A 16206-nucleotide genomic window follows, 5' to 3' on the forward strand; every position below is an offset into this window, starting at 1 on the left:
TGCCTAAGGGTCGCACGACGATAGCATATGATACGAAGAACAATGCTAACCCTAAAACACCTATGATAACTATGTTGCTCGCCATCAAAAAGGCTTCAGCACGAGCAACGCATGGGGGACGAGTAAACGTGCGCTGCCTAGATCGCAAGATGCGATCTAGGCAGCATGGTGCTTACCCGGAAGAAACCCTCGAGACGGGGGAGTTGGCGATGCGCCGAGATTGGTTGTGGTGAACGTTGGTTGTTGTTTATTCCATAAACCCTAGATACATATTTATAGTCCAGGGGACTTTCTAATTCAGGCGTGCACCAAATCGTGCACGGGTAAAACTCTAACTTCTAAACTAAGATGCGATCTACTATGTTACAGATACATGGGCAATTAGCCCAAACTTGGTATGCAAGGCCGATTCATGTATTTCTTCCATGTATATTCTTCAAGCCCATCTTGATCGCGGCCCACCTCTGATTTGGCCAAAATCTGGTGATAACACATGCCCCCCTGGTTTTGGTAATGATAATTTCAAAACCATTACGCTTTCCTTTCGTCGGGTCATGTCGGGCAGAGCAGGACTGCCGCGGAATCTTCCAGTATTTCGCCTCGCCTCCTTGGCTTCCCTGCACGAATTGATAATTTTGGCATCACGTCCTCGAGAACCGTTATGGCATTAAATCTCCACTACACCCCCTTTATTTATCTGTGCCGAACGGTTCGCCACTTCATCCCCTTGCTCTGTTCTGTCCACCAGCGCCCAAAAAACCCTCTTCCCCTGCAACAATGTCTTCCTCTTCCTCTTCCTCCTCAGGCCTCCCTCTCCAATCCTCGCCGAAAAGCAAGAATGAAGATGATCTCCCCTCCGGGGCGAACCCCATCTCCTCCGACAAGGAGGAGAAAAAAGGAGAAGTAGCGAAGACAACGGCCTCCCCCTCCGCCAGGCTCCCGCCGAAGAAGCGCTCCCGCATGTGGGCGGACAGCGAGGACGAGGATGATGACGAGGAAGGAGAAGAGGAGGAGGAGGAGGATGATTCCTCTTCTTCCGCTGGGTACCCGCCGACGAAGCGCTTCCGCGCATGGGCGGACAGCGAGGATGACGATGATGACGAGGAAGAAGAAGCTCCGGCCGAAGGCTGGGGCAGCAGCGGCGAGGAATTCTCCGGCAGTAGCACCGACGGCGACGCCGACGACGATGCTAGCGAGGATTAGTAGTGTAGGATTAGTAATCCCCGAGCAATCGGCTCTTCTTTTGCTGCTCTTCATTGTAAAAATCCTCTCTTATTAATGAAGAAGACTTTTCTTTGACTTGATTTTGCCGGTTTCCCTTAGTGCTGATTCTGCCGATTGTTAGTTTGATCGACGCCCAATGAGCCGATAGCAACGCATCGGTCTCTCATAATCCGACCTTCATCACGGGGTGATTGTGAATAGACAAGCTGGTTCTGTTGGATCACCATCCTTGAAGAGAATCGCGCCGCAAAACTAGCCGATGGCCACCCCATCGGCTTCCAAAACCGAGCATCCACCAGGCCAGCTGCCCCCCGAGCCTCAGTCGAGGCGAAGACAGTGATGTGGACACGCAGCGAAAACTGCCACATAGAGTCTGCCAGAGCCAATCACTTTCCTTCCGTTGAAAGCCGATATTGCAGATGATCACATAACGGCTCAGAAATAGAACTCCTCTGACACGGAGCTGGAGGTCCTTGTGTTTTGCACATGCCACTGGTAGACCCCATGAAATTTGTGCTAGAGTCGATGGCCGCGCATCGGCTTTGTATCCTTAAGTCGATGTCTGTGCATCGGCTATGCTTAAAAAATTTGGAATTTTTACGGCCGACTTATGTATCGGCCCCCATACTTCAATACCCATCATCAAAGAATATCTTGAGCTGCTGGGCATTTGAAAGACACTTTCCCTTCATATCCTCGTGTTTTATCCACCTAGGTGCCCCCCGAGCCGATTCTGCCAGGTAACTGCTGAAATCGGCTCTGTGATTAGCCAAGGCACTCTATGTGAACGTCGGCTCTGTTAGGACCAGTGTGGACTTCCTCCAGCTCATCAGCCGACGTAAACCCATCGCCTATTAGATCGATGTTGAATCCAAGCAGAATGGATGGTGAGGATAATTTTGGCCGATTGCTGGAAGCGGCCTCCACGTTGCTTGCTCGATGAAGGTTTTTGCAATGTTCCTTCACAGATCCTTGGGGTCGATCACTTGGATCGGCATCGCCACGTTTGTGCATCGATGTTGCTCTTGTTACACGGTCAGGCCGGTGGATAAAACCAGCCTAACCCCGTTCTTTGTCACGTCGATGCGCTCGCAGTCGTCCAAATCGGGTGCCTCGTGTAATCTCGGAGCACCAAACTCGTTGGAAGGACGAGCACCATGTTTGTGCCAGCCGATGTCTCATCATCGGCTTTCCTTTGCTTGGGGCGCCACTCTTTCCTTTGTGGCCGACCTTCTTCGTCCAGGGTTCGCTGAATTTTAGCGGCCAGATCAGGCCGCGCCTTCCTCAATGTGTGCAGGTATAACCTTTCAGCTTCCTCCAACCCACGTAGTCGTTGAACCCTTCGCTTTTGGGAACGGCTGAGCCCATCAGGGCACCACCTTGGCCGATGATACCTGTCTTCTTCTTCATCATCGTCCTCTAGTTCCTCGAGATCTTCTACCCGAGAGGACTCAGCGTGCTTGTTCCTTGACTGCTTTCGCAGGCTGATACCGAAGATCGAACTCCATCAACGCGAACATCCACTTACCAAGCCGGCCTTTCAAAACAGGGGCCGACAGCATGTGCTTGACAACGTCTGACTTGCAGATGACGATGATCTCTGCCGTCAAAAGGATGTGATGAAGCTTGGTGCAGGTGAAGAACAGGCAGAGGCAAAGCTTCTCGACTTCAGGATACCGTGTCTCCGCGTCCAACATCCTTCTGCTGAGGTAGAAGACGACCCTTTCAACACCCTCATAGAGTTGCACCACTACCGAAGCGATGGACGTGTCAGCCACTGACAAGTAGATATAGAACGGCCTGTCTTGTTGGGGCGGAACCAGCACAGGCGGCGTCGTCAGGTACCGCTTAATTTCATCAAACGCCTGCTGCTGTTCTGCCCCCCAGTGAAACTCGTCATCAGATTTAATCTTCACCAGCGCCATGAATGGCTCGATTCGCCCTGACAGGTTAGAGATGAATCGTCGGACGAAGTTGATCTTGCCGATAAGGCGTTGGAGCTCTTTCTTCGTGGTGGGTGGCTGCATGGTACGCACTGCCTCCTGACTTTTCAGGCTGATCTCAATTCCCCGTTCATGAACCAGAAAACCTAGGAACTGACCGGCCGTCACACCAAAGGCACACTTCTTCGGATTCATTCTCAGTCCGAACTTCCGAGTTCGGTCTAGGATGCGTCGCAAATCATCTAAGTGTCCCTCCATGGAGACAGACTTGACTACCACGTCATCGATGTAGATTTCCACCAACTTGCCGATCAGATCGTGAAATATATAATTCATGGCCCTCGATGGCCACACGCCATCGGCCGTCCTTCTTTTCTACTGGAACGATACAGGAGATCCATTCAGCATACCTGCATGGCCTGATGAACCCGGCGGCCAACATCTTCTCGATCTCTTTCTTGACCTCCTCCAGAATTTCGGCCTTCATCTGACGTACTCGTTGTTGAAACGGCCGAAACCCTTTCTTAAGGGGAAGCCGATGTTCAATGATGCTCCTATCCAACCCAGGCATCTCTGTGTAATCCCATGCAAAGCAATCTGGGTATTCTTTTTAGCAGAGCTATCATCTGACCCCTGAGATGTGGATCTAACCTCTTGCTGATAAAAGTTGGTCGCGGCTTATCCCCAGGACCGATGTCGACTTCTTCTAGCTCATCAGCCGATGTAAACCCATATCCCAGCTTCCCGTCCCCTGCGAGGTCGACACCCAACACAGGGAGAGCGTGTGGCACGGATAATGCAGGCCGGTCGCTGGAATCGGCCTTCATCTTGATTGTAACCAAGATTTTTTGGAGGTGTCGGGGCCGATCGCGTGGAACAGCTTTCCTCCTTGTCTTCGTTGTGAGAGCAGCTGCCCTCGTCTCTCGTCCTGACCAGGGTGGTACCCGAGCCCTATCATGTTGATGTCGAACGAGAATCTTGGCTGGCACCCTCCAGGGTGAGTGAGCTTCACCATGTTAACGGCGGATGCCGATGAGTTCGGCACTTCTGGTGCTGCCAACGCGAACGGCAGCGGTGGACGGGAATGGAGTGGCATCTCTCTTTGGTACGTCCCTAGAGCCGGTCCGGACGGAGAGTACTGATGGCTCATGATTTCCTGGATCACGCGAAGAGCGACACGCTCCAAAGTGTTCACCAGGCTCTCAGAATGGCGGTGCAGCGAATGAGCCACCATGAAGTTGATCTCCTGACGCAGCGACCTGGTGCGTTCTTCCGACGGGGCGGACAGGTCCACTCCATCGAGCGCGCCTTCGGTGAGAACCCCTTCCACCCGATGCCATGGGAGCGGGTTCCGTGGAAAGAGCCGATGAGGTCGGCTTCGAGGACCGCCTTGATCTCGTCATGCTTCTTCTTGAGGTCGTCGGTCGGATCCTCGTACTTGACCGGAGTGCCTTCCGCCATCTCGGATGTAGATGGCGATGCGGTGGATGTCGAAGATGGTCCCACCGGGCGTGCCGGAATGTGTTGCGGTCGAAACCCACCGGCGGGCAGCGACCGGCAACACCGTAGAGCCGGGAATCTCCCGGGACCGCGGCTGGCCCCGGTCCCTCCGAGCGACGGCCCGCAAAGCCTTCGCGCACACGTCCGATGCCGATGCAAGGGCGTGCCACCCGACCTATACCTGGTCGGGAAGGTGTTGGATGATGCCTCGCTTAGTTTCGTGCGGGGCATACACGTAAACATTAAATACGAGCCTCGATCGGCTCTCGAGTTATCCCGTGAATCGGCTCAAAGAGCCGATCCACCCATGATTCATACAAGGTGTACGAATATATGGTGGTCCTGCTTGATCAAGATAAAGCTAAAGCGATCTACGACGATTTAGGGTTTTCACCGCATAATCGGATCATCCTACTCACGATTGGGCCTCGCGGCCACGCACGGTGATCGTGAGCCGGTCCTAGACAAGGCCTAAAAACCAACACGAGGTTGATCCCCGGAACATCCCTGTCTAGGACTAGCAAACGACACCCTACGCGCCGCTGGATCCTCCAACCCTTTGTAAGGCCTAACTATTGCAGATATTAAACTAATCCTTGAAGAACAAGGAGCAATCGTAACGGATCGGATCTACTAAACGATGATCAAGCGGGGTGCCGCCCTTACACCCGTGACGAGCGTAAGGGCGGCTAGATGCCTAAGGGTCGCACGACGATAGCATATGATACGAAGAACAATGCTAACCCTAAAACACCTATGATAACTACGTTGCTCGCCATCAAAAAGGCTTCAGCACGAGCAACGCATGGGGGACGAGTAAACGTGCGGCTGCCTAGATCGCAAGATGCGATCTAGGCAGCATGGTGCTTACCCGGAAGAAACCCTCGAGACGGGGAGTTGGCGATGCGCCGAGATTGGTTGTGGTGAACGTTGGTTGTTGTTTATTCCATAAACCCTAGATACATATTTATAGTCCAGGGGACTTTCTAATTCAGGCGTGCACCAAACCGTGCACGGGTAAAACTCTAACTTCTAAACTAAGATGCGATCTACTATGTTACAGATACATGGGCAATTAGCCCAAACTTGGTATGCAAGGCCGATTCATGTATTTCTTCCATGTATATTCTTCAAGCCCATCTTGATCGCGGCCCACCTCTGATTTGGCCAAAATCTGGTGATAACAGGGAGAGGCCCTACAACCTATGGTTCACATGCAGAGCTTAGGGTGATAGCTTTAAACAATAATATTTGTAGATGGTGATATGCATCTAACTTGCATTTTCTTGTAAAGTTTTTACCAAGTAAAATTTTATACATTTAGTTAAGCATTATAATACACATTTGAATACCAATTTTCTTTCAGAGACCATTGTACATGTTAGTCTGAATACCAACTGATTCAACTGCTTTGAGGAGAGAAGAATATGTTTGATAATAATGATACAACTTACAAGAGCTTTCTGAATGTAGACTTGGCCATAGAAGAATAATTATATCCCCCTTTATTTTCTATATTATAGTATGCCAGACCTTTTTATTTGTCTCATAACCTGATGAAAAAAGTCCTAGAAATAATAAAATGGCATGATGCTGCTTGATTCAGTGCGCGCTTACTCAAAGAACATGTGCTTAATCCTTCTTTGTTGTTCCTGTTATACATAGATTACCAAAGATAAGATGTTTTGTTCAAAATGTGTTATCATTCAGGGAGACGATGATGGTGTCTGAGTTCGATTAGTTGTCTACCACTATTGTTCCTATTATACTCATGAAGTCATGTGGGTAATTTGGTACCTTTTCCCAATTAATGTTCTGGTACATGTAATTCTTATTTTGTTATATGTTCAGAAAGATGAGTTGTTTGGTTACAAAGTAACAGTTGATGTATGTGGAAATAAAACGATGGTGATATTCTTATCTTGGAAGTCCACAACTTGTTTGTTTCGATTGTTTTTTTTGGACCGTTGCAGGTACCGAATACCAATTATACTAGCAGTTGAGGGCTCAACTATGGAGAAGGTGGTTTTCATAGATTTAGTCCGTATATGGATGTGTTACAAATCTAAGCATGCTCAACTGTACCCAAACAACCACGCTTAGTGATAACTATATGCTCTCGATTACCTTTATCACTGCACAAAACATTTGAGAATTCATGGCTGAACATGTTCGGGGTATGGACAAAGACAAAAGAACATGACAATTTTTTTTGGAACTCACAGAAGAGCAATCACAAGTTGTTTTGAAGCTAGCGCACGGTCCTTGCAAAGAAAGAAAGAGAGGCATAATCCAATCTCTTCTCGGTTCCACTCTACTACCACATGTGTATAAGAGCCACCCCACACACAGTCCACCCCAATCCACACTCGACAGTCCACAGTCCACAGCCATGTCCGACAGCAATCCGGCCGGCCTGGGGGGGTAGCTAGTGCGTTCCCCTTGGAGCAAGGGCGAGGGTTCCACACTCACAATTATTAAACTTGGCATACTCAGTGGTTGGATGTTAGATCCACCAATGAAAGTAGTGAATGTTTGGTTACATTTCATACACTTATCGCCAGAGCACATAACACGAAGTTTATCCAGTCATTAGTTTGTACCAAAATTTTGTACCTTTTGATATATCATTCTATTATTTCTTTTTTTTTTTGCGGGTAAAAGAGGATTTCATTACTCAGAAAGGGTTACAAGATGCTCTGCTTCCAGTTCCCGAATCATGATCTCAGGACCTGAACCGAGCCATACATCAGTTTGGTGCTCTGCTCTCGCGAAATTCGCGAGACAGTGACTAACCCTAATCTGCGAGCGATCCACTTTTACAAACTTGCACACACGATCTTGGCTAGAAAGCCTTTTAATCTCAGAAATAAAATGCATAAGAAGCGACCTATCTGGTTGGCGTTCCTGGACAGCCGATACTAGCTGAAAGCAGTCTGTCTCGATGACTAAAGGCAGGCGACTGTGATGAAGAGATAACTCCAAGCCTTCCAGACAGGCTCGGATTTCAGCTTCTAGAGGATCAACACATAGCAGCAGGCTCCGACACGCGGAGAAAATGATTTGACCCTTGTCATCACGGAGGATCATTCCAGCACCTGCCATACCATCAATCTCTTTAAATGAGCCATCGATTGACAATTTGGCCCAGCCAGGAGGCGGTGGACACCAAGGTTTAGCTGGCTGTTTTTGTTTACTATGTGGAGCACGCACAGCTGCAGCCTCAAGCGCCACTGATTTTCCTTTGATAACAGCTTCAGAAGATTGACCATTTAGATTTCTCACAGTATACAAATAACTGCAGAGGAAACGTTTGGATCCTTCAACAGACGGCAAGGCCTTTTGGTGTGTAACTTCATTACGAGCATGCCAAGCACGCCACGCCACCAGCAAAATATTATCAATCATTTGCAGAGGAGCATTGTTGATAACTAAGGAAAACCACTCTGTAGGATTCACATGCATGTCCGCATCAGAAGGTAAAAGCCAGACCTCTCTCATTGCAGTCCAGAGCCGACGAGCATGCATGCATGAATATAATGCATGTGGGATATCCTCCTTTTCATTGCCACAAATATTACATATACCTGTAACTCTCATCCGTCGATCAAGCTTGTTGGCCTCTGTGGCAAGGGAATTGGAAGCTGCTTTCCATGCAAAAATCTTAACTTTCGGTGGGACAGAGGACTTCCAGATTTTAGACCAGCATGGGTTCACGCCATCTGACAGGGCGCTCGTAGCAGGGAAGGAACACTGCTCTGGCGTAGATTGCAGGGCCAGCTTATACGCGCTGCGAACCGAAAAAACGCCCGTCTTCTCGAGATTCCAGGCCAACACATCACCATCGCCTCTTCTTGACGGTTTGATTCTCAGTATTTGATCCGCATCAATGGGACGGAAAGTATGACGAATTTTATCCGTGTCCCAATTACCATGACCATCAAGTAACTCTGAAACACGTTTGATACGACTGTTTCTCTTTGGAGTCAAAACTTTGCAGTATGTTTGCCGAGGTATCCAGCTATCTCTCCACACGCGGATACTCTGGCCATTACCGACCCGCCAAATTATTCCTTGTTTTAACAATTCCAAACCGTATGCAATAGCCGTCCATGTAGACGAAGGGTTGCCCGTGAACACCGTATCAATGAGGTCACCCTTCGGATAGTATCTCGCCTTAAGCACCCTCGCGCATAAGCTATCTGGGAAAGCAATTAACCGCCATGCCTGACGGGCGAGTAAGGCTTGGTTGAAGAGTCTCATATCGCGAAATCCTAGACCTCCTTGACTTTTTGACCGGTTCAGTTTGCTCCACTTTAGCCAGTGAGTTTTACGTTTACCCCTGTCAGCGCCCCACCAGTAGTTCCGGATCAAACGAGTAAGATCATCACATACAGACAATAGTAGCTTGAAAACGCCCATGACATACGTTGGAAGAGCTTGTGCAATGGCCTTAATAAGAATCTCTCTAGCACTCTGTGCAAGAATACCATCACCCCATTCTATCAATCTTTTACTCAATAGCGATTGAAGACTTTCAAACTTGCCCCTATTCATTCTACCATCCGGAGTAGGGAGACCCAAGTATTTGGCTTCAAACATTTGGTTTTCCACTTCAAGAATTTGTCGAACCTGATCTTGTGATTCTTGTGGGCAAGAAGGGCTGAATAGTATAGAACATTTTGAGGGGTTTACCAACTGTCCCGTCCCAGAAGCGTAAACATTCTATTATTTCTTAATATATTAATATGTATGTTGTACCAAATTTAGACATGTCTTAGTCGATACATTTTTAGACTATAAAAATAATTGACGATGTAATTGCTCAAATATATTGTATCATCCGATATTGTTTACAAGACTTAATTTGCACCATTGAAGAGAATACATTTTCACATACAACTTTAGCCTATACCGAAGCAAAGTGAAACACCCACGTCTCCATAAGCGGACCCAGAAATTTTTTGAAGCCTGGGCAAATAGGCTTAGTGTGCTAATTTTGTATCAAATACATGTAAAATAGGGAAGAAAATAAGCCTGTCGGCCAGCCGGAAGCCTGGGCAGCCGCCCAGGCTGGAGGGATGCTAGGTCCGCCTATGCACGTCTCCACAGACTAATCTGGCCCACTTTATAAATAATATTATGGTATGTGTGTTTGATTTGATATCTAAATATATTTGCTGAGTGTTTTCTAGGGTAAGGGTAATACAAGTATCTTAAGCACTGGTGTAAATATATAAATTTATAGAACATACGAGATGCCAACAAAGTGGTTTCCCTCATATCCCATTCTTCCGCTCTCGACCAATAGTTATGCGTGTTTCTAAGTTTCCTTTTAGCAACCAATCATGATTTTCATATTTGTACGAGTTTAGCAGTTGGTAGTGTGCGATTGCATGTTTCATTCTTGGTCTCCAATTGTCACAATTTGTAACATGTATAAAAATATAGAATCCAAACTTGTAATATCTAGCTTTGTTCTACTAAGCTGGAGTATGGAGAGAAATATGGCTTGGTCGTGTGAAACTGTGACGCGTGCATCAGGAGAAACATTCCTCGGAAGATGATCTGCTAGACCTTTGCATTAGATTATTGACTTATTGTTATCACGAGAGCGATTATTTACCTCACCATCCTATCTTTCTCCTAAAAAATTCTCTTTCTGTCGGAGGAAAAAACACCATACGGCTATGTCAAAGCTATCACGTAAGCGGTGATCCACCTATCTTCCATCAGTATCATGAGAATCGTCCTAAGATCTTGCCAAAAATACTTTTATTTTAAGAAACACAGTACTTTTAGAAAGACCCACGACGACAGACACCAGATACCACGGACCTTCTTTCTCACATATGCGTTTCTACGATAAGGGTGGTCTGAATTGAACGCCCAGTCAAAACCAAATCCTTGCTTTTTACAAGCTTCACTTGAGTGAAGAAATGTGCTTCTGTTTTCTCACCCTGTGGGAGCCTGGAGCACTCACGGCTCTGTAGTCTGTACTACGTCACCACGGAGGACCCGCCGCCGCTCAATCGCCGCCTCGCCGGACGAGTTCAACGCCACACCGGCCGTGCGTTTACTACTTGTACCTGCCATCGCCCTGCAATTATGCCCTTGTCTCTTCTGGTTCAGATGATGCCGCGATCAGTACGCATGTATGATGTGTCTCTCTCGCGATAGATATATCACGTTGCTGCCTACCCTACACGAAATCTCTACTACCTCTGTCTCATTCACATTGATGGCCTCTCTGCTCCTCGGCTGAGAATCCAGCGGTAGGGCTCGATCATGTCGCTGATCATCGTTGCCGCTCTCGCGGTCCTCGCGCTGAGCTTCGCCCCTGCGCCGGGCGCGGCGGCAGACGCTGTCTCGGCGCGGCAGCCGCTGCGGGGCAACGGCACGATCGTCTCGGCGCAGGGCAAGTTCGAGGCCGGCCTTTTCAGCCCCGCCGGCAGCTCCGGCAGGTTCTACCTCGGCATCTGGTACAAGAACATCCCCGTCCAGACCGTCATCTGGGTCGGCAACCGCGCGCGTCCCCTCTCCGACGTCGCCTCCGCCCAGCTCCGGGTGTCCTCCGCCGACGGCAACCTCGAGCTCGTCGGTCCGTCATCGCCGTCGTCCGCCCCGTCCGTTCTCTGGTCGTCCAACATGTCGTCCACGTCCCTGTCGTCGTCTCCCGGGTCCAACACCGCGGTGATCCGCGACGATGGCAACCTGGTTCTCCTCGACGGCGGCAACGCCTCCAACGTGCTGTGGCAGAGCTTCGACCACCCGACGGACACGCAGGTGCCCGGGGCTTGGCTCGGCGAGAACAAGCTCACGGGCGAGTACCAGACGCTCACGTCGTGGCGGAACGCGCAGGACCCGGCGCCGGGGATGTTCACCGACACGGTGGACCCCAACGGCACCAGCGAGTTCTTCTTCCTCTGGAACCGCTCCCGCGTCTACTGGCGGAGCGGCGTCTGGACGGGCCGCGTCTTCGCCGCGGTGCCCGAGGCGACCAACAACGTCCTCTTCAACCAGACCTACGTCGAGACGCCGGCCTACCGGCGCGTCACCGACGTGCTCTACGACAACGCCACCATCACGCGCATGGTGCTCGACCTCACCGGCCAGACCAAGCAGTACATCTGGGTTCCCGCCAGCCAGAGCTGGCAGTTCTTCTGGGCCGCGCCCACCGTGCAGTGCGACGTCTACGCGCTCTGCGGCGGCTTCGGCGTTTGTGACCAGAGGAGCCAGCCGCCGTGCCAGTGCCCGCCCGGGTTCGCTCCGGCGTCGGAGGGGGACTGGACGCTCAGCGACTGGAGCGGCGGGTGCCGCCGGAGTTCGCCCCTCACGTGCGCGCGTAACGGGTCGACCACGGACGGGTTCGTGCCGCTCACTAACGTGAAGCTCCCCGACGACTCGGTTTCTTTTGGCGCCGCGCAGAGCGAGGCAGAGTGCGAGTCTGCTTGCCTAAAGAACTGCTCTTGCCAGGCCTACACCTTCTCCGGTGGCCGGTGCGCAGTCTGGCACGGCGAGTTCCGAAACCTTGAGCAGCTCCACACGGACTCCGGCGCCTCATCCGGGTCAGCCCTGTATCTCCGGCTTTCAGAATCAGGGCTACGTGATTTGCGCAGCGCAAACACAGGGAAGAAAGTGGGGAGAACGCTATGGCTTGTTCTTGCCATCGCATTGGCCGGCGTTGCAGCATTGGGCGTGTCCTTGTTTCTAGCATGGAGGATTCTTCTAGCACGGCGGCGGCGGAGGAGCATGTCAAGCGAGAAGGGCTCCTCCCTGGCCGTGTACAGCTACGGCGAACTCCGCGCCGTCACGAAAAACTTCTCGGAGCGGCTGGGCGGCGGAGGCTTCGGCTCGGTGTACCGCGGCGTGCTGAAGCAGAAGCGCAAGGGAGGCAGCACGACGACGACCCAGGTGGCCGTCAAGAAGCTGGAAGGGCTCCGGCAGAGCGACAAGCAGTTCCGGACGGAGGTGAGCACGCTGGGGCACATCCAGCACGTGAACCTCGTCCGGCTCCTCGGCTTCTGCTCGGCGGGCGACGAAAAGATGCTCGTCTACGAGTACATGCCCAACGGCTCCCTCGACGGCCACCTCTTCGGCGGCGGCGGCGGCGGCTCGTTCCCGAGCTGGCGCGAGCGGTACGAGATCATGCTAGGCGTCGCGAGAGGGCTCGTCTACCTGCACGACGGCTGCCGGGAGTGCATCATACACTGCGACATCAAGCCGGAGAACATACTGCTGGACGCGGGCATGTCCCCGAGGATCGCCGACTTCGGGATGGCGAAGCTGGTCGGGAGGGACTTCAGCCGCGCCCTGACCACGATGCGGGGCACCATCGGGTACCTCGCGCCCGAGTGGATCTCCGGGCAGCCCATCAGCGCCAAAGCGGACGTGTACAGCTTCGGGATGGTGCTCTTCGAGCTCATCTCCGGACGGCGCAACTCCGAGGGGTACGGACGACGTGACAATGGCAGTGGCGGCGGCAGTGAGGTGGAGGCGGCGGGGTCGTCGGCGTTCTTCCCCGTGTGGGCGGCGGGCAAGGTTGTGGAAGGGGAAGTGGGCGCCGTGGCTGACCCGCGGTTGCACGGCGACGTGAGCGAGGAGGAGCTGGAGCGGGCGTGCAGGGTGGCGTGCTGGTGCATCCAGGACCAGGAGGAGCACCGCCCCACCATGGCGCAGGTCGTGCAGGCGCTGGAGGGCGTCGTTCATGTCCACGCGCCGCCGGTGCCGCGAGGGCTGCAGCACCTCGTCTCACTCACCTAGTAAATGAATCAAGTTCAGATGCCGATCGGAATTAGTGTCAGTAGTACTCAGTGGCAGACGCAGGAAAGAATTGAAGGGGGGCACACCTTCAAATTTTGTTTTTGCGTCCCCCAAAATGTGAAAAACGTTTGCCAAATGAACAATATATAGTGAGTTCTGTACATTTTTAGCTCCAGTTTTTGTTTGCTGAGACAAATAGTTTCCTCAATGTTGATTTTTGTTCAGAGTGGACATGATTGCACCTCGTTTGACAGATAGTTGGATAAACCATGTTTTTTATGTACTCCCCCTTTCTAGATGACTTGCTCAACCTCTATTTAACCTAGTGAGTGTTCAGTCCTTTTTCTGTGTTAAATATTTGATTTGTATACAATATTGTATCTAATTGACTTCCACTTTCGTTAACAGTCACATATTTCTCTACGAAAGCAAAATCAAGGAGATAGAGGTCAAGAAGATAGAGCCGAAAAGAGTTGCATATGCTGAATGCATTGTTCAGGCAGAAGATCCCTGTCGGGCTGCAAACCACACAGTCAAAGTGGTCTATGTTTAATAATGTGAAATTGATCATATGCACCAAATGTGAAATCACCAGAAAGAAACTGGTTAGTTTACATTGTAAGAAATCTGGAGGATCGCTGCTATTCACATATCTTAGGTCTGGTCTATTTTGTTGTTGGTATGACATATACGTATTTAGCAAATTGATTTAACAAATTATGGACAGAGATATTTTTTAATAATGGACGCTTTATTACTTAATCAAGCAATTACACCCGCCGGATGCACACAGCTGTATGGACAGAGATATAACAAATTAATTTAACAAACTATGGACAAAGTCACATATTCTTCCCCAATTCTTGAAACCATGTCGGCAGAGGACAGAGACAAACTGCAAGTACATGTTGTTGGGCTAGACTGCAGCTGGGCGCTGGAGGCTGGCGGTGGGGGCTGTACGGCGACGGCGGCGAGCAGTGGCCGGCCGAGCGCGTATCCGGCGACCTGCGAGATCCGGCCGACCGCCTCGTTTGATCATTAGATCGGTAGGGCAGGCTAGGCTGATTCAGTTGATTTGTTATGCGGTTTCATGGTAGATGCTTTGAAATACTCCCTCGGTTTGCGAATGTAAGATGTTTCAGGTGCTTTTAAAATAGACTAGATATAAATTAAAGTGAATGAATCTACCTACTAAAAATAGACTAGATATAAACTAAAGTGAGTGAACCAAAAAAAAATGATTCAACATCTTATATTTTCAAGCGAGGGAGTATTAGAAAGAAGTTGATGATCGAACGTGAAAGCTTGTGGATAGAAGACAAGATAAGAATTAAGGAAGCATTAGAGCATCTCCAGTCGCGTCCCCCAAACCGTCCCCCAAAGCGATTTGGGGCGCGCCGGACAAAAAAAGCGTCCCAGTCGCGTCCCCCAAAGCCCATTTTTGTCCGGCGCGGCCCGATACGGTGTCCGGCGCCCCGAGCCCGTCCCCGTCCCACAGGGGACGCACCGGGGACGCCGGACACAACGAAAAGCGAGGCCAACCGACGCGGGCCCGACGCGTCAGCGGCACAGGGAAAAATCGTCGCACACTCCCGCCAAATCCCGCCGCTCCCGCCAAATCGCGCCTATACCGGCGCGCACAGGCCTCCCAAAACATATCCCGCCGATTTCTTTCTCCTATCCCGCCGTTTTCTTTCTCCCTCCCGCCGTCCACCCGCCGCCGCTACCCTCTCCCCATTCCATGGCGCCGCCGACAGCCCCCAAAAAGATGGCGAAGAAAGCGGCCAAGAAGCCGCCGGGCAATGCGAAAGCGCCGTTCGCGAAGCCGCGGAAGGCGCCGGCTCCGAAGAAGAAGCCTGAAGGAATGACCGACGATGAATGGCAGCAAGATTGCCTGCGCCGCAAGCTGTCGACGTTGGAGCGGAAAGGACGGAGGACGGTGGAGCTGGAGAAGAAGGCTCAGGCGGCGCGCCAGCACCAGCACATAATCGCCGGGTGTATCGCCGCCACCAACGCGAGCCCATATAGTACGAACGTGCCGGTGTACGTTCCGGGAATCTTCTCTCCGTCGCAAGCCGCCTTCTACAACGACGGCCCCTCCGCCACTCCCGGGTGCGTGACGCCTAACTTGTCGCCGCACTACCAGGATGCGCTGCCGCACGGCGGCTTCAACCCCAACAACCTCTACTCCCCGGCGTACGAGCAGCGCGAGCCAGGACCCGGTCCGGACGGCGACCCTTTCACCGGCCGCAGGGGTCCGCTCGAATACGACGGCGCCGGTGCTGAGGAGGACGACGGGGTTGAGGAGGAGGACTTCGAGGAAGAGGACGGGGTGGAGGACGACGAGGAGGACGACGATGAGGACGAAGAGGGCGGCGAGGAAGAGGACGACGAGGGTGCCGGTGACGATGATCTCGTGGAGGTAGACGCGGACGGCGTGAGGACGAAGAAGAAGAAGAAGAAGAAGAAGAAGCCGTCGGGCACACGAGGCCCGAAGTGGACGCCTCGGAAGATTGTTGTCCGTGCGAGTCGTGGGCGACGGTGAGCCATGACTCCATCATCGGCGCCAACCAAAAAGGCGGGAAGTACTGGGCGAGGATCAAGGCCGAGTTCGATGAGCGCAAGCTCATCAACGGCGACTACGAGGAAGGTGTCAATGAAGAGGAGCCAAAAGGCAATGTCGACGCGATGGGCCATCATCCAGGCGTCGGTGAACTCCTTCCATGGGTACCATGTCGACTTAGAAACCAGAGGCGAGAGCGGCGCCGACGCCGCC

General features: G+C 51.6%; 1 protein-coding gene across 1 annotated transcript; it reads left to right on the forward strand.

Moving 5' to 3' along the window:
* The first annotated feature begins 10955 nt into the window (after positions 1–10955).
* On the forward strand, positions 10956–13494 carry LOC124667086 (G-type lectin S-receptor-like serine/threonine-protein kinase At2g19130). Its single transcript, XM_047204413.1, has one exon. The coding sequence runs from the start codon at positions 10956–10958 to the stop codon at positions 13428–13430; it is 2475 nt and encodes an 824-aa protein (XP_047060369.1). The 3' UTR covers positions 13431–13494.
* The last annotated feature ends 2712 nt before the right edge of the window (positions 13495–16206 follow it).

Source organism: Lolium rigidum, chromosome 6 (genome assembly GCF_022539505.1).
Source record: "Lolium rigidum isolate FL_2022 chromosome 6, APGP_CSIRO_Lrig_0.1, whole genome shotgun sequence".
Taxonomy (NCBI): domain Eukaryota; kingdom Viridiplantae; phylum Streptophyta; class Magnoliopsida; order Poales; family Poaceae; genus Lolium; species Lolium rigidum.

What these genes read in the sequence shown, in the direction of transcription:
- LOC124667086 (XM_047204413.1), top strand. Translation starts at nt 10,956, where the DNA reads ATGTCGCTGATCATCGTTGCCGCTCTCGCGGTCCTCGCGCTGAGCTTC.